This window comes from Phascolarctos cinereus, unplaced genomic scaffold (genome assembly GCF_003287225.1).
Source record: "Phascolarctos cinereus isolate Bilbo 61053 unplaced genomic scaffold, phaCin_HiC Scaffold_4;HRSCAF=312, whole genome shotgun sequence".
Taxonomy (NCBI): domain Eukaryota; kingdom Metazoa; phylum Chordata; class Mammalia; order Diprotodontia; family Phascolarctidae; genus Phascolarctos; species Phascolarctos cinereus.
In genome coordinates this window covers 534,495,300-534,516,083 of record NW_027555847.1, presented here as the reverse complement: position 1 = coordinate 534,516,083, position 20,784 = coordinate 534,495,300, and the positions used below count along the sequence as shown (strand labels likewise).

Below are 20,784 nucleotides of genomic sequence, written 5' to 3'. Positions count from 1 at the left end.
CCCAGCCCGGAGTCAGGAAGATCTGAGTTCAAGTATTATGTCAGACACTTACTAGCTGCGTGACCTGGGGCAAATTGTTTAACTTTGTTTGTCTCGGTTTCCTTATCTGTAAAATGAGCTGGAGAAGGAAATGACAAACCAATCTAGTATCTTTGCCAAGAAAGCCCCAAATGGGATCACAGAGTCACAAACAACTAAACAGCATCTTATATATAGCTGGTTTGTACATTTTTATTTACTTGTTGACTCCTTCAATAGATTGTGAGCTCCCCGAAGGCAGGCACCATCTCGTACTTATTTTTGTGTCCCCATGCTTAACACAGTGTCTAGCACACAGTAGGTGCTTAATAAATGCATATTGATTGATTAATACATGCACGTATATTCCATATGTCTACACATATATGTGTTTATATGTATATGTAAATATATATATACAATATAAATTTAGATGAGCAAAAATTAGAAGAGTTTGACCAATAAGTACAACTATAAACAGAAAAGGGTATAAAGAAAAGACAAAGTCAAAAACATAAGAACTTTATAAGTACACAGAGGAATCATAGCATTCTGCTTGATTTCATTTTGTTAGGATGTATGATATAATATTTCCCCCTTTCTACTTATGACAACACTATCCTCCCAATCACCCAAACTTGAAAGCTAGGTGTCATTCTTGAATTCTCAATCTCTTTTACCCCCCCCAGATCCAAGCAATTGCCAAATTCTGTTGATTCTAACTTTTATAACATCTCTCATATACATTCTCATCTGTCTTCTGACACTGCTATCACCTTGATGCAGGTAACTCTTATCACCTCAGGCTTGGGCAATAGGCTTTTGGTTGGCCCCTTTGCCTCAAGGCACTCTTCACTTCATCATCCACTAAGCTCTTAAATTTGTCTTTCTTAAGTTTAGGACTGACAATATCACTTTCTCCCCACCCCTACCCTCTTCAATAAATTCCAGTGGCTCCCTATTCCTTCCTGGATCAAATAGAAAGCATTCTGAATGACTTTTAAAGCCCTTTATAACCTAGATTTGTCCTACTTTTCTAGTCTGCTTTCCCTTGCTACCATCCAGTTACATTGGCCTGTTTACAGATTTTTTAACACAATACTCCATCCCTCATTCAATGTATTTTCAATGGCTGTCTTCCATGTCTGGAATTCTCTCACTCCTCATCTCTTCTTCTTGGCTTTCCTGACTTCCTTCAAGACCCAGCCCAAAATCCAGCCTTTTTCAAGTCCCCATTCCCAGTTCCCCTTAATTTGAGTACCTTTGCTTGTCTCCAATTCATCATGTATGTAACTTTTTTGTACGTCATTATTTTCATATGGTCTCCTTAATTAGTTATGAGTACAGGGATGGGATTTTTTGTTTGTTTGTTTGTTTTGCCTCCTGCAGGGCTTACCAGAAGGCGTGGCACATAAAAGGTGCTTAATAAATACTTGTTGACTTCTATTTGATCAAGATGTAAATGCTTCAGTTTTCAGGTTTTGAATTAGTAATTTACACATTTACTGCTACTCTTTTAAATACTGTATTCCTAGTAACAGCAAATTAAGGCAAGGTAGAGTGTGATATGGTTCAGTCATTGTCTGAATTGCAATATAAATGAGCTTAAAAGAGTTTTATTAATCAAAATATCATTGTGTAAACTAAAGAGACCAAATTTAACATACACACCAGAATTTGTACATCCAAACTGAATGTATAATTACTCCTCTAATTTATCTTTTCTTTGTAAATGGGACAATAAATGGAGCTCTAGCTTCCTTAACTGATTACTTCTTATCTTTCTGAAGAAATAGCTTCCCTTAAAAATGTTCAGGCCTAAAATTAAGCCTATCAGCTTTTTTGTTTGTTTGTTTCATTACATAAGAATATGTATTGCTCTCACTCCATAATTTAGTAGTCTACATAGATTTAGGTTATTTCTTTCATAATGAAAAAGCTTTCAATGTCACAAAGAAAAAGGGTTATTTAACAAAAGTGATGATATTAATTTGTTCCATAAGAATATACTTTTGCATTCATAAAAATGAATGTTTACAGCATTGTGTTTTTAAAATGAGTTTAATAGAGATGTTTTTGAAGGTTAAATGGCTAGGTAAGATATTTCTTCCTAACTAGCTTTTCCAAATTAATCAAATTTAGCATCAGTCTGTGCTTTAAATTTTCATCATGTGACCAGTGTCCTTGCCATTCATTTTTTTTGCATATTCTGATCACCCTATCTCATTAGTAAAAGTGTCATTTTTGTCAATAAAAGATAATTAAAAATATTAACTGAAATTTCTAAATTAAAATAACCACAGGAAAAAAAAAACCACAATTGTTGCCTTTGGCCCTGTTTTAAATTTTACCACAAACAGAAACTAGTCTCTGGCAATTTAAAATGGATTTGCATTAATCTTTTTTGTAGCAATCAATATTTATGAGAGGCACAGGTGAAAAAACAAAGAGGATGGCATTTGGATGAAGAGCTAGATTTGTGTACAGGAAGACCTAGGTTAACCTTAAGACTTAGAAACACATATTGATTGTGGGCAAATTACTTAAAGTCTCAGTCCCCAAATCTCTAAGACATCCTTGTAGACTAGTTACTAATCTGATATGAATCAATGAAGAGTGTTTCCCCAGGGAGACTTCTCTTTTATGATGAAAATACAAATCCAGGTTTTCCACTGTCAAAGCAAAAAATGTAGGATGGATTCCCATATCAAGAAAATCACAGATCCTTGAAGTATAGTAAACAATGTTGAATTCAGTATTTAACATCTGGTGAATTTGGTATTTTAAAATACTGGTGAAATGCTCAACATCACGTGCATTTTTAGAATTTATACCCTCACAGGTAATTTTGTGTTCTCCACCCCCCCCCAGCCTTTATAATCATCCTATTTCAGTTTACTGCATAACAGGTATAACAGCTTTCAACTGCTAGCAATCCTTACAGGTTCATCCTAATGGAACTGATTTGAAGTGAATGTTTACTTAAAGGCTCCTGGATGGGAGCATGGTACAGAGGGCTGACCTGATGATTTTCTATACTGCGCATCTTAAGTAATTACACAAGCACAGGGGCTTCAGAAAGAGCCTACAACTCAGTAGCTGCCAGTGTGTCACTTGTATGATCTGAGTATGACAGCAAGTCGGAGGCTACTCATTTTCTGGCTAAATAGAAAGGGACCCTCAAACTTTCTACTTAAAACACCTATGTATAAGCAGTGGGGTGGTCCACCACATTACTTGGCACTACCGGGAGAATGATTACTCACATGTGAAATCAAGGAAACAAACAGAGAGACTATGCCCTTATGAATATGGCTTGTCTTCATATTGCAGGAGAATAATAGATTAATTTCTGAATAGTGTCTCATTAAAACAGTCTAAAATATAAGGCAACCAAGGTTCTCTTAAATGAGCTGTAAAAAAAAAAATCCAGTTTAGAGGAGTTCATATTTAAATTAATCTTTTGATCTGCTTTGACCTGGCACAACCTCCAGCCCTCTGAGCTGTGTAAACGTTTTACAGACAATAATAACTGATGATAACCTTGATTGTAATATACGTAACATCTTGCCAGTATTAGCCTTGGAAAGGTGTAAGGAACTGCAAAAATTAAAAGTTGCAGTTCCAATTGGGGGTGGGAGGGGTGGGAATGAGGGAAAAGTAATTAAAGATGTAGATTTTTTGTCTTTCTGAAAAATGTCCAAGCATAGTTTCCCCGTCAAATAATTCAACTAACAAATCCCATCCCTATTCTCTGGTCCCCTTTCCCATTTCTATTCAGTACTTTTCCCATCCTCTATCGGAGCTCCCTTGCTTAGGCGATGGAAGCCAGGATATGAAACGGAACCCCTAGGTGGCGCCCCACGTCCATGTTTAGAGTGTGGCGTTGCGCCTCCAGGTGCAGCCGCAGAAGCTTGGTGTGGGTCCCCAGATTGAGAGAGCTCTGAACAGGCTTTTTAACAAATAAACGGAGACTGCCAGCGCGCACAATGAGTCCGAATGTTCCGAGCAGCAGACACATGAACCCAGGCAGCTTCCGCCTCTTCAAACCTTGCCAAGATCTGATATTTCCCAGGCTCGGGATTCCCAAATATTTTGCTTAAGCCAGCAAAATCCTGTGCCTTTTTCTTCCCTGCTCCCCATTCCTCTCAATTCTCCTCGACTTCCCTTTATTGAAAAAAGACAATATTTTATTATGAAAGTTGTCCTACAATTCAGGGTTAAAACTTGGAGGGGATTTGAAAACGAAAAGAAGGAATCGAAAAGGAATGAGAGAACCGAATCTTCTTGTGCCTTTCTTGGGGACGACTTTAAAAATAGAGCAAGTTCTGGGAGGATTCTGATCCGAGTATTTGGGTGAGAGTCGAACCCTGGGGGTGCCGGGAGGGGCTGGGACTGGAAGGTGGGAGGCGGAGGCGGTGGCTACCATCAGAGACTATGCTGCTGCTGCTACTGCAGGGCGTTTGCCAGCTGTTCTCAATGCAGTCAGGAAACTGGAGGGACTGGCCCCTTGAGAAAACTGAAGAGGGGGTTCCGGAGGATATGTGCTACCTGGACATGTTGCGGGGAGCCCAGGGCCAGTTGGATAAGAACCAGAGGTCGGCTGGATAAGAAGTAGCCCTTTTGTGTAGTGTATAGCATGTGTACGTGTGTACAGTATGTTTGAGGCCATGAGGGTGCGTGTATATGTGTGTAAAAGGGGAAGGGAGGGAGAGAAGGGTAGGTTATTGGCAATGGGCGGGAGAGAATGAGATGACTCTGGTTTCCTCTTCTTCTGCCAGCACCATCTCGGCTCATTTTCTCTAAGCAATACAAGTTTACGGACAGCTACCTAGCCAGCAGTTTTCTCCTAGCATGGATTTGCCAGGTAAATAATACACCAAGATCCACCCCTTGCACCCTTTCCTCCCCCCTCCCTTTTCTGGATCTTTTTGCCTATTTCGTGAATTTATTTATTTATATATATAATGAGAACCACCATGGGAAAACACTCCCAGTCTTCAGAGTCTGGGGAAATAATTGAAATCATTTTTATGGGAACTCAAGTTAAAGAGTAACAATTGAGAAGCAACTTCTCTTTCTTAGAAAGAATACTGGAAGAGTTGCTGGGCGGACGTAGCGGCGAGGAGGAATTCTTCCCTTTTCATTCCTCAACAATGTATTAAAATGACAGCCTAGGTTAAAAATGGATCCACATACAAACCCAGAAGCTAAAGAAACAGGTTGAAAGTGCAAATCGAAGCATAAGTTGTCAGTAACGGGGGATGGGTTCTCCAGAATTCCAGAGAGGGTGAGAGCAAGAAAGAGGGAGCTTGAAGGTTTGAAGCACAAGCTCAGAAAAGCTTGGAAACAGAGGTCAGTGGCTGGTCCGCTTGCGCTTTTGTTGGGGGAAGAAACAAGGAAATCTTGTAAGGGAGTTGCTAAAGGTAGTGATGACATTCTCAAATCACTTTTTAATTTTAATGGAACACTACGAGGCGAGACTTTTTTTAATTTGGTAGTTCCCCCTCCCCTTTCTTTTTCATCATATCCATTCTAACGAGTGCCTGAGACCTATACTTTGGAGGGAAAAAAAGATAAAAGATTTACTAAAGATTTGCTAGGATTATTTGTTAAAAAAAAAAAAAGCAAAATAACAACAAAAGAACTGGGCATAAGTAGATAAGAGAAAAAGAAAAGGGTTCCGTGGTGTTGATTTCAAGATGCAATTGTACTGAAATATAGATCTCAGAAAATGTAAAGCCTTCTTCTTGAGACTCCCTCTCTTCTTTCTGGAGAAGGGTGTAAAGGGCCAGGGAAGAGGCTATTGTAGGTTAGCGTTGACTAGCCAAAGTGACAGAAAAATAAAAGGGAGGGGGACCCTGAACACTCGTTTACAATGGGAAGCAGTTAGTGGTATATTTTCCGTTTATCTGGATGTTTCTCCGAATCTCCGGGATCAGTGTATGGGAGCAAAAAAAAATGTGCATCCTGGGAGGGAATGCTAAGGGAATGTTCCCTCACCTGTTTTTCCCTCTCTTCTTCATTCTTGTTATCTTTATCTATAGGTTTTGTTCCTTCTTTATCGTTCACAGGTTGGATTGTGACTACTTTCTGAGGACTCTCTTTTGCCTAGACCTTCGAAAAAAAAGGGGAGGAGAGAAGAGAAGCTTACCCCCTCCCTTCCATTCCCCTCCCCCATCCCATTCCTTAGCTGTTCCCACACCACCCTGGGTCGAAGCTTCTCGGAAAAAGAAAAGAGGAGAGAAGCATCAAGTAGAGCAACTCAGCCCCCACCCCTCCCCACTTCCCCCCACCCTACCTTCTCCTCACTCTCCATTTCTTTCTGATCCCCTCCCCTCCCCTATCCCCGCCTTCCTTCCCCCCTCTTGGCGCCCCAATGCCGGCGCCTCGCCGGGACTGCTGCTGGCCACTACTGACTATGCCGCGGCTGAGGCGGCGGGGGGCGCTGCGGGAGCCGGCGGGCTGCTGCTACTGCTTGGTGGCGGCGCTGGCTCTGCTACTGCTGCTGCTGCCTGCAGGCTGCCCGGTGCGGGCACAGAACGACACAGAGCCCATCGTCCTGGAGGGCAAGTGTTTGGTGGTGTGCGACTCCAGCCCGTCCGCGGACGGCGCAGTAACTTCCTCCCTGGGGATCTCTGTGCGCTCTGGTAGCGCGAAGGTGGCGTTCTCTGCGATTCGGAGCACCAACCATGAACCATCGGAAATGAGCAACCGCACCATGACCATCTATTTCGACCAGGTCAGACCAGCCACCTAGACTACCCCTCCTGTTGGTCCTCAAGGATCAGTATGTGGGGTGGGGCCGAGGAGGAGGAAGGTCCGGAGACAGTTTTACGTGATGAGGCGTTGTTTCGATCTGTCACTTTGGCACCTCTGGACTCTCTCTCTCTCTCTCTCTCTCTCTCTCTCCTCTCTCTCTCTCTCTCTCTCTCTCTCTCTCTCTCTTCTCTCTCTCTTCTCTCCCCCCCTTCCTCTTTCCTCCTCCCCCTCCCCCCCATACCTTTACCTCCTCCTCTGGTTTTACTCAGTACCTCTGCACTCTTTCCCCCCCCCATCTTCACTATTTTAATAGGAAAGCGGAGATAACTAGAACTTATTTTATTCAGTTCCCTCAGAAGCGGTTTTTATCAAAAACCTATTGTGTGTGTTTGGGGAGGGTCATGGTTGTGGTGCCTGGCTGTTTTTCCTTTTATATGGTATGCGGTAGCTAAGAGAGGATTCTTATTATGAAATTACCCCGCTTTGAAACGCTACCAACTTAGTCTAAGGTTAAGTCACCCCAAACCACCCACTCTCCTTTCGGAAAAGTGTCTAGCTCTTATCATAATTTTATCCACGGACAACTTTTGTTGTTGGATTTTGTGAATAATAAATACATAAGAGAGGAGGTGGACTGGGGTTACCTGGAATTTTATCCTAAAGTTTCTGGTTTCTGAAAAAGAAATACAATCTTAAAATGGTTTAAGCAAGTTGCTGAGACAATTCGAAGCACTAGGATCCGAAGATAAGGTCCAGTCTGGATAATTTTTGTTGTTTCCTGCTTCACTTCTTGATTTCTATTAGATGATTTTCCACATGAAAGAGAACTTTTATTATTATATTAAAAAAACTTTTAAGTTTCGTGTTTGCTCCAAATCAATACGAAATAGCCGTTTGTTACGCACAGTAAACAGGTTCATTGGTGCCCTCATTTGTCGTAACGTCTTGTTAAATACTCTTACACAAAGAATCAGACTTAACCGACTTTCTGGCACTTTCTTTACAGCACAGGGACATTTTCCCATTTCCCCTATGCCACTACATAGTCTTTTTTTGTTTTGGTTTGTTTTTTTTTGTACAGACGTGCAACTTGGTTTAATGCCATCCTCTTTAAGGACTTTTCTTTTGTTTAATCTGAATTTCGGAAAGATAAGCCAGTATCTATCCTTGAGGCTGGATAATGGAAACCCCGGGGGATAAACAAATTTGTTTTTGTTATTCTTGTTTTTAATTCCTCGCCTTAAGCACACCCTCTAGCCCCCCCTTGTAGCCCTACTCATCTCCTTCCACAAGTCAAATTAAATATATTCTGATAGACTCCTGAAATACAAAGTGAAGCACAGGGAGATATATAGCTAGGTTGGGGTAAGATCTTGAGTTTTCTCTCTCTGTGTCTGTCTCTCTGTCTCTGTGTCTCTCTCTCTCTCTCTCTCTCTCTCTCTCTCTCTTCTCTCTCTCTCTCTCTCTCTCTCTGTCTCTCTCTCTCTCTCTCAAGTATCCTTTCCTGAGAGGGATGCGAATAGAATACCCATCCACTGAAAAGCTCTTAACAATAAAACCCCTGAGTGTTTATGTAGAAACAATAAAACCCCTGAGTGTTTGTGTAGGAGCGGGTTCAGCACCTGGATAGGAAGTGAAGTGGCTTTGAGTGAACCGAAGGTGGATGAAGTCTGATGCCGACTTTGCTTCGATAAACCACTGACACAGACGGTATTGGCAGCATTTCATCTTGATTTGAGATCTGCTTTTTCTATCATAAGCAAAGAATCTGTTCTGAACTGAACTGGTTAAAAAAAAAGGTGGTATTCCATTTTAAAGGGGTTTTTTTGACTGTAAGATTTAAATATCATGTTTTTCTTTTTTTAATACAGAAAATGCAAACTTGTTACTTTGTTCTAAAGCTATTTTATTTAAATCTGAAGAAGGGTTTGAGACAAGGAATCAAACAACAAATTCTACAAGACCATCCTTTTTGATTCAGATTCCAAATATTGAGATCATTTTTAAAATAATGTGACTATAATCACCTTTAAAGCATTTTCAAATAAAGTAATTGCTATGAATTCACTGGATCTTGAATGATACTGTTTCTCACAAGGACATTGCTATTAACATTATTATCATTGTCTTTGGTTCTGCAATATTCCCATACCCTGACAAGCATCTTGGTGGAAGGAGAATGTCCCTTACTGGGAGTATATGTGTGTGTGTGTGTTGTGTGTGTGTGTACATACATACATATATAAATTCACCTCACTTATTTATTCAAATCTCTTTAGTCTCAGCAAGGTTCTAAATCTTCCCCTTTGCACCATCCCTCTTCCAACCCACTCAATATGAAGCCCTGTTTTGTTAAAGAATTCCTTTAAGTTGTAATCCACTTGCAATAGCATACCGGTTTATCCTAACCAGCATGTTTTCGCAGTTTCTCTAGTTTCTTATTCCCTGCTTCTGAATTCCCTTTTACAGGAAATATGGTCTAGTTCTTTTTGGTCATTGCCACATATTGCTCCTCTAGCATTATGTAAATACTCTCAGTAACTGTGACCTTATCTCCACATCCTTGAAGTCAACTTCTTTCTGAACAGAACAGGATATTTTAACTCCTCTACCATCTTCTTTCTGTAGAGTGATGTTTTCAGGTGGCCTGCTGTTCAATAGTTAATGGAAGTGGGTGGGGGCTGGGTGTAGGTGGGGTCTGATTTGCTTTTGGTGCTTTGTTCTTTTCTCCTCTCTAGGTATTAGTAAATATTGGCAACCATTTCGATCTTGCTTCCAGCATATTTGTAGCACCAAGGAAAGGGATTTATAGTTTCAGTTTCCATGTGGTCAAAGTCTATAACAGACAAACTATCCAGGTGGGTGGCATTTGATCATTCTCTTGTCCCTTCTCTTTTGAGAAGAGGTTTGTGTTTGGGTTTTTTTTGTTTGTTTTTGTTTTTTGGGGTTTATTTTGGTTTGTTTGTTTGTTTTCCATTCTGGGTATAGCTAATCCTGGAAAGGAGAAGCATTTGTAAGGAAGTGTGTGAATGTTTCATTCCATCTAATGTGCCCCTGAAATGAATGAGGCTAACTGAGCAGGTGGGCTGGGAAGGACACCACAGAATAGGACAATATAGAGCCTACCCTCATTTACGAGATAGGCAACTCAGCTGCTAACTTTGCTTTTTTTAGGTCAGTTTAATGCAAAATGGCTACCCAGTGATTTCAGCGTTTGCCGGAGACCAAGATGTTACCAGAGAAGCTGCTAGCAATGGTGTTTTGCTGCACATGGAAAGAGAAGACAAAGTACACCTCAAACTGGAAAGGGGTAACCTCATGGGTGGATGGAAATATTCAACCTTTTCTGGCTTCTTGGTCTTTCCTCTCTAAATTCAGGCACCCTGGGTGGGGCCCAAGGTGTGGTATGGACCCAGAAATCCATCACTTAATAATACCCTGAACTTGCCAGAACATGAAACTTGTTCAACCATCCAGTCAGACTATGGCAGTAGAAGAATGATCTCCTCATAAAATTCTAATATTTACTTTGAATATTGACAATTCCTCTGGAACCTGCTCCTCTCATTAGTTTTAGAAGACAGTGGTTTTAGGAGAAATGAAATTATTGACCTGGGAAATTTGTACCTGTGATTGTAATTTCCAATTCTATTGTTGGGATCATTGACTTTTTTTTGTTTGTTTGTTTGCTTTGTTGTTGTCCTGATGAGACAAGTAACTCAGATCTCAAGATTTGCTGAAGGACTCACAAAAAGGGGCAGAAGAAACTACCACCTGGATAAGGGTTCTGCAATGCAATTTTTTTGTGTTTGTGTAGCCTTAAAAAAAATAATGGCTTCAGTCTAAGTCCTGTATTTTTTTCTGGTTGGGTGGGAGGGTTAGGGGCGGGATGGGAATATTATGGACGTTACTGTGTCAAGAAGTGCTTTATTCAGAGAAGCAAATTTTGCACGATTGGAATAACCAATTTTGTTTTGTGTTGTTTGTATTTTTACTCAATATTTTTGTCTTTTCCCCATTTTTCTTAATTTATTTTCTTTTGGTGCTGAAAAATAAGTAAGCTAGATTGATCAATAAGACAAAAAACATACCTGTAAATCAGAGTAATGATAACCAATGAACAAATTTGTCTGTTCTTTCAAAATGATCTTCACAGATGCATTTAAGAGCAAAGGTCTGAGATTCTTGGACCTTTGATTTACAGTCTGGAATCGTTCAGGGACTTAAAGTTTCTACTTGGTCTGATTTTTCTAGAAACAAAAGAGGAGGCTGTGATGATGTGATTTGACCAAATGTCCTAAATTACATCATTTCTTTGCATTACTAAGTGAATTCTTGACCTTCTCAGATGTTCATTTCAATGCTTTTGGTTCACCTGTGGTTGTACACACACTGAAGCACCACCTTAAAGTCAACAGAACCAGCTTCTTCTCTCCTTTAATCTAAATAAAACAGATATGACCTGCCACACAAAGGTGTATTTTGATAAAGGAACATCCAGATGGCCCCATGCTTGGTTAAAAAAAGCAATCCTCATATCAGCTTTGCCCCTATTTATATGAGAGACTATCTGGGAAATGGATGAATGCAGTCTCCTGTACAGGGAAGAGTCATTGATTTCAAACCTGTTAAAAGTTGAAACCTCAAGCTGAATGCCAGTTTGTCCACTGTACAACAGTATAACCAAAATGTTGAAGATACTTTAAGATTCAAAATAAATTGATTTGATGTCTGGCTTGGTTCTCCCCCTTCTCCCATTACATCTGTGTAAGGGTCAAGGATGAAGGATTTTGGAAATGTTTTGGGAATTTGGAGGAGCTGTTCCATGTGATGCCAAGGCAATTGTCTGATGGCTCCATGTGGCTATTTAAATATATATGTCTGCTTAGATGTACTGCTGGATCTGGATATATATACATACATATATATGTACATTTGGAAGCATACATATGTGCATAAATATTTATTCATATTTCATATAAACGAGAAACAAACTATCAGTGTCAAGATGTTTTGATTGATGGGCAATGTGCTTTCATAATAAATTTAACTTAGGACTGAGAATAAACTAAAAAAGAAAAGTTCATTTAAAGACAGAATCAGGTGTTTCCAATGGTAATAGACTCCATTTAAAATAGTAAGTGTTGAAGGGAGGAGAGATATTTCCCAGAAAACCTAATGCTTCATCTAGTACTTCCATCTGACTGTCACTGGGCTTTCTCTGAGGGACTGTTGGAATGGGAATTGAGCTAGATCTGAAATGGCTATTACTCAGTAGATAGATTTGGATCCACCAAAAATAGCAAGTGAGACTCATCAGAGAAATAATTTTCATGGGTATTGTGATCTTCCTTTATAATACACTTTTCCTAAATTGATTACCTAAGTTAATAAATGCAAAAATATTACAAACAAATGTAGAAAATGTAAGCAGCCACATGAAAGTTGATTTTCATTTTCTATTCCATAGCCATTAATATGTATGTCCCCTTTCTGTCTCCATTGCCTGAGTCCTAAAGTTGAATTCAAAGCAAATAGCCAGTCTCAGCAAAGGGCAATGCAAAGTAATATAGAGCCTATAATATACTATTTTATTCAATTTTTAACTGGATAGGTATCATATAATATTCATATTAGCTAATATATACACATTGATTATCCACAGCCTCTCATCAGGCTCCATTGGTCAATAAAAAAATACCTATTAAATTAGTTTATTGAAATACAGTAGCATTAAATTAATTATTCATATTTTATATTTATCTTGAATTAGAAAATTTCCAAATTCCTGAATTCCTGATTTTCCTAACGAAAGGTTCTTTTACTTGAAATGGAATCCCGAAACTAGATTAGGAAAAAGCTGTGATAATAGTATATCTGACAGTCACTGCGATTCCCTGACAAGAAACTGTTTCATCAGTATTTCTTTCCATTTGGTTATGGAACCCGATCTTTGTTTAGGTGAAATTTCTGTATTCTACAAAAAAACCCTAAGTGGTACTTTGTGGCAAGACAAGGTTCTGAAATGTGTGTTGTAACAAATATATGATAATGCACATTTCTAAATAACATATCAGTTGTTGGTTTCCATGATTTGCATTCTTTTGTTAGAGTAAGATGTCTCCTTTGTGGAAAAGGTGTGTTAATATGCCATTCATAACTTTCAAAATCGATTATATATGAAAATAGATAATTGCCTATCAAAGCAACATTCCACCTTTCCGTATATCATGTTAACTCTTTGATCTTCTGTTGATTTTGTTCACACATGATTTAATTTTTATGCATCAAAATGATTAACTTGTCACCTCAGAGTGAACCACAACTTTATAATTATATCACATGGCATTTTTGTATTTGTTTAGCACCTACACTACCAAAAAAAAAGCTTTTCCCCACAATGAATGAAATCAAAAGCATTAAAATGACATGATTTAGTGGGCCAACTTTTATGCATCTCAAAATATCAAATCTTATGCTGAAAGTTATATTTGATTCATGTTAACCCTTCTGATTAAGAACAGGAAATAAAACCCCCCACCAATAATAAGGAAATAGTTTTTCTATTTTGAAGTATGTTATTAATTCAATTTGAATTCTACCTAAAACTCTTTACTGTCTATTGTTTCTAATTATTACTATTTTTTCAAAACCAGTCATTTCTGGTTTATGTAATTGTAGTTATTCAAAATGATCTATCTTTTTAATGGTTGTCCTTGCCATTGATGCCCAGATAGAAGCTGGTCTTGATTATGCCATATTGAGTGTTAACAGGAAAACAAACAGCACTCTTTATAGTTTACATAGTATTTACTTTTTTGGGGAAAAATGCTTTAGGTAATCCTAGTTCTGTAAGCATTAAATATATATATATATATATATATGTATGTATGTATGTATGTATGTATATACACATATATGTATATACACATATATGTATACATATATACATATATATACATACATGTATGTATGTATGTATACATATATACATATATATATATATAGTTTCTGAAAATATGTACAAACCAAAACATAAATTATTTGTACAAACCTTAATATAGTTTATTACCCAATTTGTATTATATGTTTTAAATGAGTTCACAAAGATTCTAATAACTAGGGAACAATTAAGTGTATTCTAGTTTGTCAAATAAATCTGTTAACAAAATAGCACTAAACTCTTTAATCCAGTGATACAAAAGAAAACAAATATTAGTTATATATTCCTAGAATATAGGAATATTTATAAAAAGAAAGTTTGATGATTAAATATATATTGTGTTTATAAGCACGGCAAGAGGGAGGAGTTGTAAAGGTTGTCCAAGTTTATAAAAAGAAGTAAAATATTTCAAACCAGATTCAATCATGTTCATATACTGTCATTTTATGTCTTCCAGGTTTTATACCATTTGACAAACATTTCAACACTGCAGCTGAGTTAACTTCTATGGAAAATAGTGTAGATATTTGTATAAACAGATAAAATTCCATTGCCCATAAAATGTGGCTACCTCATCCTTATATTCATTTGTATTAAGAGACTTTTACCTTAAATATGATGTAGAATAAAGGGTAAAATTAATAGCAAATAATACATGAAAATATCCTCATGGATTTTCTAGTCAAATGAATGCATTAACTAATCACTAATGATTTTGTAGGACAAAAAACAACCATAAACTTTGAGTCAGTATTTGCTTTCATGTACTGAGACGTTAAAAAGTGGGGGGGGGGAAAGAAAATGCATCTTTTTTTATGTCCAATATTTGAATTGTGCTCCAAAATTAGGGGCAGTAATCAAATAATTTTTAAATGAAATTGAATGATTTCTAGTAAGGAATCATATTTTTTACATATTTTCACTGTTTAATAGCATTCCAACCAAAGAGTACAACTTCAACTATTTATGGAAAAATTCCACATAAAAAAAGAAATCTTTGGATGAATTAAGCTAGATCTCTTTTTATATTTGATAGATTGACATTTTGTGAATTTTTCCATAATAGATTATAAAGTTGACTGATTTTGACCAAATTTGTTGCATAAATACAAAATTGAGGCACTGACATCGTCTGCAATTTTGAGATGAAACAATAAAACATCAATTATTCAAAGGGGGATCAGATCTTAAGTCTTAAAATTACTAGAATTTCTAAAAGTCTAATAATCTTTAGACAGTGTGTCACCAGAGCTCCAAATGCCTTTACTAGCATGACCAAATTATATGGACTTTTTTATGATGGCATCTGTCATAGTAGTATCTAGCCCTTGTGAAATGATGAATCTTATATAAACTGATCTTCCCCTTTTCCACAGTCACTGTAAGGTGATCAGAAATTTCTGAGGATAGCAAACCTTGTTTCTGTAGACAACCAGGGTTCTGGTTAAGCCTCCCAAGTAGGTTTTGTTATAGATTTCTCTCCTTGGAACAGCTTTTCCAGTCTGTATCATTATAAATCACCATCATCTTCTCACCCACATACAATCACTGTGTGGTGTAAATGAGCTTTCTTGACAACTTAATTTGGAAAAGAAATCTTCATTTCCTCTTCTTAATGCCTGCAGCAGTGACTCCCTAGAGCTAAAATGCTGCTTTGCACTTGAGCTGCCCCAGAATAATGAAGTGGAAGTCATTTGCTAACAAACCACAGCCAACCTTCCCACCATAGTCTCAATCTTACTCATATCTCACCTCTCCCATTTTTGGATCATACATTTTCATTATTTGATAATTTGGGCAATTTTAATAGCTATGCTTTTGAGAGGAAGGATTATGATAATGTGCTAGTGAATATGAAATAATGCTTATTTTTAACATGATTTTTACTGATAATATAGTAGAGATACAAGGAACTTCAAAGACCATCTAGTTCTATACCTGAACAAGAATATTACTCATTCCTACCCTGACAAGTGTTCATCTAGGCTTTTCTTGAAGCCCTCTAGTGACAGGGAACTCACTATCAATAAAGGCAGCTGATTATACTTTTTTGATTGCTCTTATTTTTTAAAGTTTTCCCTATAATAATCTTATATCTGCCTCTACAACTTTCCTCCTTCCTCTTATTTCTGTCAATGGGGTGACAAGCAGGAAAAAACCCCAAAGCCTTCACCACACAATCATCTAAATACTTGAAGACAATTATTATTTGATGAGTTATCAGCCACCACCCCCTCCCAAGTCTTTCAGTTCCATGCTAAATATTCCAAATTCATTTAACCAATAGTCATGTTGCATTTTCCAGACCTTTCACTATCTGGGTTGTCCTGTGGCATAGTGGAAAGAGGGCTGAACATTTATGTAGAGAACTTCAGGTCATTTTCTGGCTCTGCCATTAACTATCTAGAATAATATTTAACAGGACACTTCCCATCTTGGAACCTCAGTTTCCTAAATTGTAAGATGACAGGGCTGAATTAAATGTCCTTTAAGGTCCTTTCCAGATTTAAGTTCACAACTTTATGATGCTACTCTAGATGTAAGCCATTTTGTTGATTTCTTTAATAAATGTGACAGAGCCAATCACAATACTCCAAATATGACCCAACCAGGGAAGAATACAGTGGGACTATGTAATAATATATAGTATTCTTCTCTTTATGAAATCTAAAATTGCATTAGCTATTCTGGCTCTCATGTTACTCCATAAGCTAATAATCGACCTGTTGTACATTAAAACCCACAGATATGGTCATGTGCTAAGACATGTCTTTCCCATCCTACACTTGTGTTAGGTATTTGAAACACTGCAAATCTTTGAAATTGTCATTTATATTTCAGCCTATTTATTTTGATCTATTATTTCAGATTAATATGGTCTTTTTGGATCATGACTGTCATCCTGTGTTGATTCACCCACAGACCTATAAGGACATCATCTCAATTTTTACTGAGTCATTGATAATATATGGAACAGAACAGGTTAAAGACATATTCCTGTGCATTCCAGCAGAGAGCTGACTCTAAGTCAACAATGATTCATTAAAATAAGTCCTTGGTTTTGACCATCCAAACTGTTGCATGTTTATGTAATTATCATGATTTCATGAAAGCCTTTATCAAGTGTCTTACAGAGATGCAGTTATATTTATGCTTTTCCCCTTTTCTGCCTGTGTAATGATCATTTAAAGCAGGTTATTTTACTTTAATATGTTCTTGATGTCTCAGTCATGTTGACTCTTAGTGATCACCACTTCTCTTTCTAAGCGCTCACAAAGCATCCCTTTAATAGCTATAATCCCTTTATAAGGATATTGCCAGGAACTGAGGACAATTCGTTGTCTATGGTTTGAAGCCTTTCCTTTTAAAATATTGGGCCTTCTTTTATCTATCTCAAGTACTTCAACATCTTTGTGCTGTAACTTTTTTTTTTTAATATCAGAGGCAGGAATACAACAATTACTTCTACTATTTTGAGTACTTTGAGATGTAGTTCATTTGAGCCTGGCAATTAGAAATAATTGAGGGCAAATGATATTCTCTCTTAGTATCTCCTGATTTTTCTTGAGTTTCAACTTTCTATTAACCATTTTAATTCACAATCAGAAGACTCTTCTCCCAGGAGGAGAATGATGGGGTGTGGCCCAAGCCAAGGTCTTCACCCCTTGACACAAAGGGAATCTGACTCCCATTTATCTATAGGCCCCAGCCCCCCCATCTCCCTTTGAAAGCCCTAGCCCCACCTTTTTGATCTAATTCAGATGCCTTTCAGTTCCTTCATTATCTATTTCCATTGTCTATTCAATCTCTAAGACATTCCAATAGGAATTCTCACCCAGACCCTTTTCCCAGACCATTTTCCTAGACCCCTACCCAAAATCACTTTAGTATATAAGATCTACCCTGGCCCACATTCAGACGCTGAGAATCTCACGCCCCAAAGGCCGGAACTCTCTCATGCCCACTGGTCTGTACCAGCGTCACCTGGACTATGTGATCTATCGCTAATAAAACTTTTTCTCTGGCTGTAAGAAGATTTGAGTTGAATTCTTTCAGGCAGGGCCTGGAGCCATGATCTTGGGGTTCCAGGAGCATCCCAAAGTCCTAGACCTCTTCAGAGAAGACCAAACTTTGGAGGGAAAGGTAGGGAAAACTTAAATTGTTCTATCTTCTGTCATTATGGATTTTTTTCACCCATCCTTCATATCAATCCTATATTTTTTTCACTTCCTTGAAAGAATTTAAAATTCATTTTTGGGGATTTTCAATAGCATTCCTTGACAACATCAGCTTATTCTCAGCTTAAGTTAAAATTCTGACACTACTCTCTCAAGATGATGTGAAGTACTTTAAAAAAATTACTGAGTTTCCAGTTTTTACAATCTGCTAGTTATATTTTTCATTCTAGGTTTCAATTGACTTTATCCTGGGCTGTGACTTTAATGGCAGCACTCAAAATTAGTCACCAGAGGCTTGAGTTTAAAATTAATATAAAAATGACTTCAAATAACTGGCTTAATGAGTATCTAGAAGAAAAAAAAAACATGAATATTAAAAGTAGTCAGGCTCCTGCCACATTAAGGAATTATAGAAAGTTTCCTAAATAGATGAAATCAAGGTTCTAATCTCCCTTCTACCTACCACCCATTCAATTAATTAACAAAGAAAACATTGTTATCAATTTTGAAAATGAAATTGCTCATCCATCACCCACAGAAGAGTAGTATAGATGAGATGCATTGTTCTGGATTAACTTTGAATACTGAACATTTGTCATAGTCTCAGGCTAATATAAGTTTTACCCCATTGTCAAACATTACCAGCAACACTGTCCATACAAATAGAGATAACCCTTTGTTAAGGCTTAAGTGTGTGTCCCACTGATCCTGAAAGTGTTTAACTGAACCCCAACTGAGGAAGAAAACTAGAACCATAATATATAATAAGTCACTAACTAAGGTAATTTTTTTTTTACCTCATGCCTATTTACCTATAGGGTATGTATTAGCATATACCCATATTACTGTGCCTGAAAATATTAACATACACATAGTTTCTATAGTATATTTTATAGTATGTTCATATTTGAGAGTATACTTAAGTTCTCCTTAGCTATTATAACGATTCATAGAAAGTAGAAAATATACCCACATCTCCCATCCCATTGCTTTTAATATGTAAAAGTTATATTTCTATTTTCATGATTCCTGCTCAGCTACATATATATATATATATATATATATATATATATATATATATATATATATATATATATATATATATATATATATATATATATATATATATATATATATATATATATATGCATGCAATACAGAGGTTTCAAGATGTACCAGACATAAAAAAAATCTGCAGATTAAATGCATCACAATTCACAATGCAATGAAGATATAAAAACAAGCCTATTTTACAAAGATTGGATGTATTTCATGCATATGGATTAAAACAAACAAAACTTTTATCCAAGGAATGAACATTTACTTGTATTTTTTAAAGCATCTATTTCCAGAGTATGTTCAAAATGTTGACAAATTATTTTAGATCCAGAATAATTTGTTTGTATGGTTTCCATTTCCAATTCTCTTCCAATTCCAAAATCAAGAATGTGTATGGGAAGAGCTGTAATCATTCCTGAGAATAAGGCAGAGGCAATAGTGGGTTACTCATGGTGTCAGCACCTTCTGTCTTTATAGCTTAATTTCATCCACATCATTGAGCCTATTTTTATTTATTAATTTGTATTTTTTCATTTTTGCTATTTGATATTAATACCGATTAGGAGAGATGGATAATAATTTGTCCATCTGATTTTCTAATTGTAGACAGAAAGATGAGATTGATGAATTACAGCCTTACTTCATCATCCACTTCATTTGAATTTGTTCATGCACATACAAATGACAAGTGGCTGTACTCTCTTGAATAAAGCACATCTCCATACCCACCAGTAGGTATAAGGCATAAATGAATTGGCTGTGATCATTAGGGGTATATTTCTCCCCAGGCCAATCCCTTTCAAATGTTTCATTTATCCTTGTTTAAATGATTACATATCCAGGAAAACTCTGCAGTATAATGGCAGTGGCACAATCACACTTCTGCAATACAGGAATTGCGAAGTGAGCCTTTGTTCATATGGACATAAGAAAAGAAATCCCTTATGCTACAGAACAGGATGGAACAAACACTGTTTTTCATTACTTAGTATGAATATTTCTGTTTCTCCAACTACGATCAGCTCTCCAATAGATGGTGCTGCTGCTGTGACTTAAACTGTGATATAATTAGCATGTAAATTAGCCCTGGGAGAGAGGCCCCTGGGACTTAACTTATATTAAATTATGGAAAGATGAGGCAACATGGCTTTGTTTTGCTAAATACAATCTGAGACAATTTCATAAGTAGAAAACTTCAGAAGTGTTACTTAGTGGTAACAGTTTCTCATGTCCATTTTTGTTATAGTCAATATTAATAAAAAAAAATTGCCTCCCACACAATACAAAACTTTAAACAAGAGTATAGAAACTCTCAAACTACATTTCCAGATTGCTTTAAGACAAGTTCAAGTTAGACTATCAAGTTAGAATAAGCCAAATTCAGCCTGTTTATTATTTTGTCTTCCTCTCTCTACATGTAAGAATGACTGTCAGATGAGCATTAAGGAAATAGACCTGGAACTTTTTTTTTAAAGAAATGTTTACTTTAATTTAAAGTATAAATTAAAGTGTATAATTTACATTGTCACAATTAGGTTTTTTTAATGAAAGCCATTTTCTCATAACACATTGTGAGAACTTTAGAAAAAAAGAAAATTTACTAATTAGTACTTTATTTTATAAACCTAAAAATTGCATTTCCATCTCTGACAGTAATATGACATTAAGCTTTTATTTATTTAATACCTCTTTATCCAGTAAACATCAACATTGAGGTACTGTTTTTGTATTCAGCACTATCCAGGAGAAAAAGAACAACATAAGAAAATCACTTCCATAGCCAAAGAAAGAGTTTTCACTTTGTGAAGGTCTTTTTAAAGATAA

At 36.8% G+C, this 20,784-nt stretch overlaps 1 protein-coding gene across 2 annotated transcripts; it reads left to right on the top strand.

Annotated features, from left to right (window-relative positions):
- The first annotated feature begins 3,950 nt into the window (after positions 1 to 3,950).
- On the top strand, positions 3,951 to 13,648 carry CBLN2 (cerebellin 2 precursor). Of its 2 annotated transcripts, none has more exons than XM_020985630.2 (5): positions 3,951 to 4,374; positions 4,800 to 4,885; positions 6,093 to 6,760; positions 9,519 to 9,638; positions 9,955 to 13,648. In XM_020985630.2, the coding sequence occupies exons 3-5, from the start codon at positions 6,398 to 6,400 to the stop codon at positions 10,150 to 10,152; spliced, it is 681 nt and encodes a 226-aa protein (XP_020841289.1). In that variant the 5' UTR covers positions 3,951 to 4,374; positions 4,800 to 4,885; positions 6,093 to 6,397; the 3' UTR covers positions 10,153 to 13,648. The 2 variants fall into 2 exon arrangements, with proteins under 2 accessions (XP_020841289.1, XP_020841290.1); XM_020985631.2 differs by lacking the exon at positions 3,951 to 4,374 and adding an exon at positions 4,457 to 4,616.
- Positions 13,649 to 20,784: the final 7,136 nt, after the last annotated feature.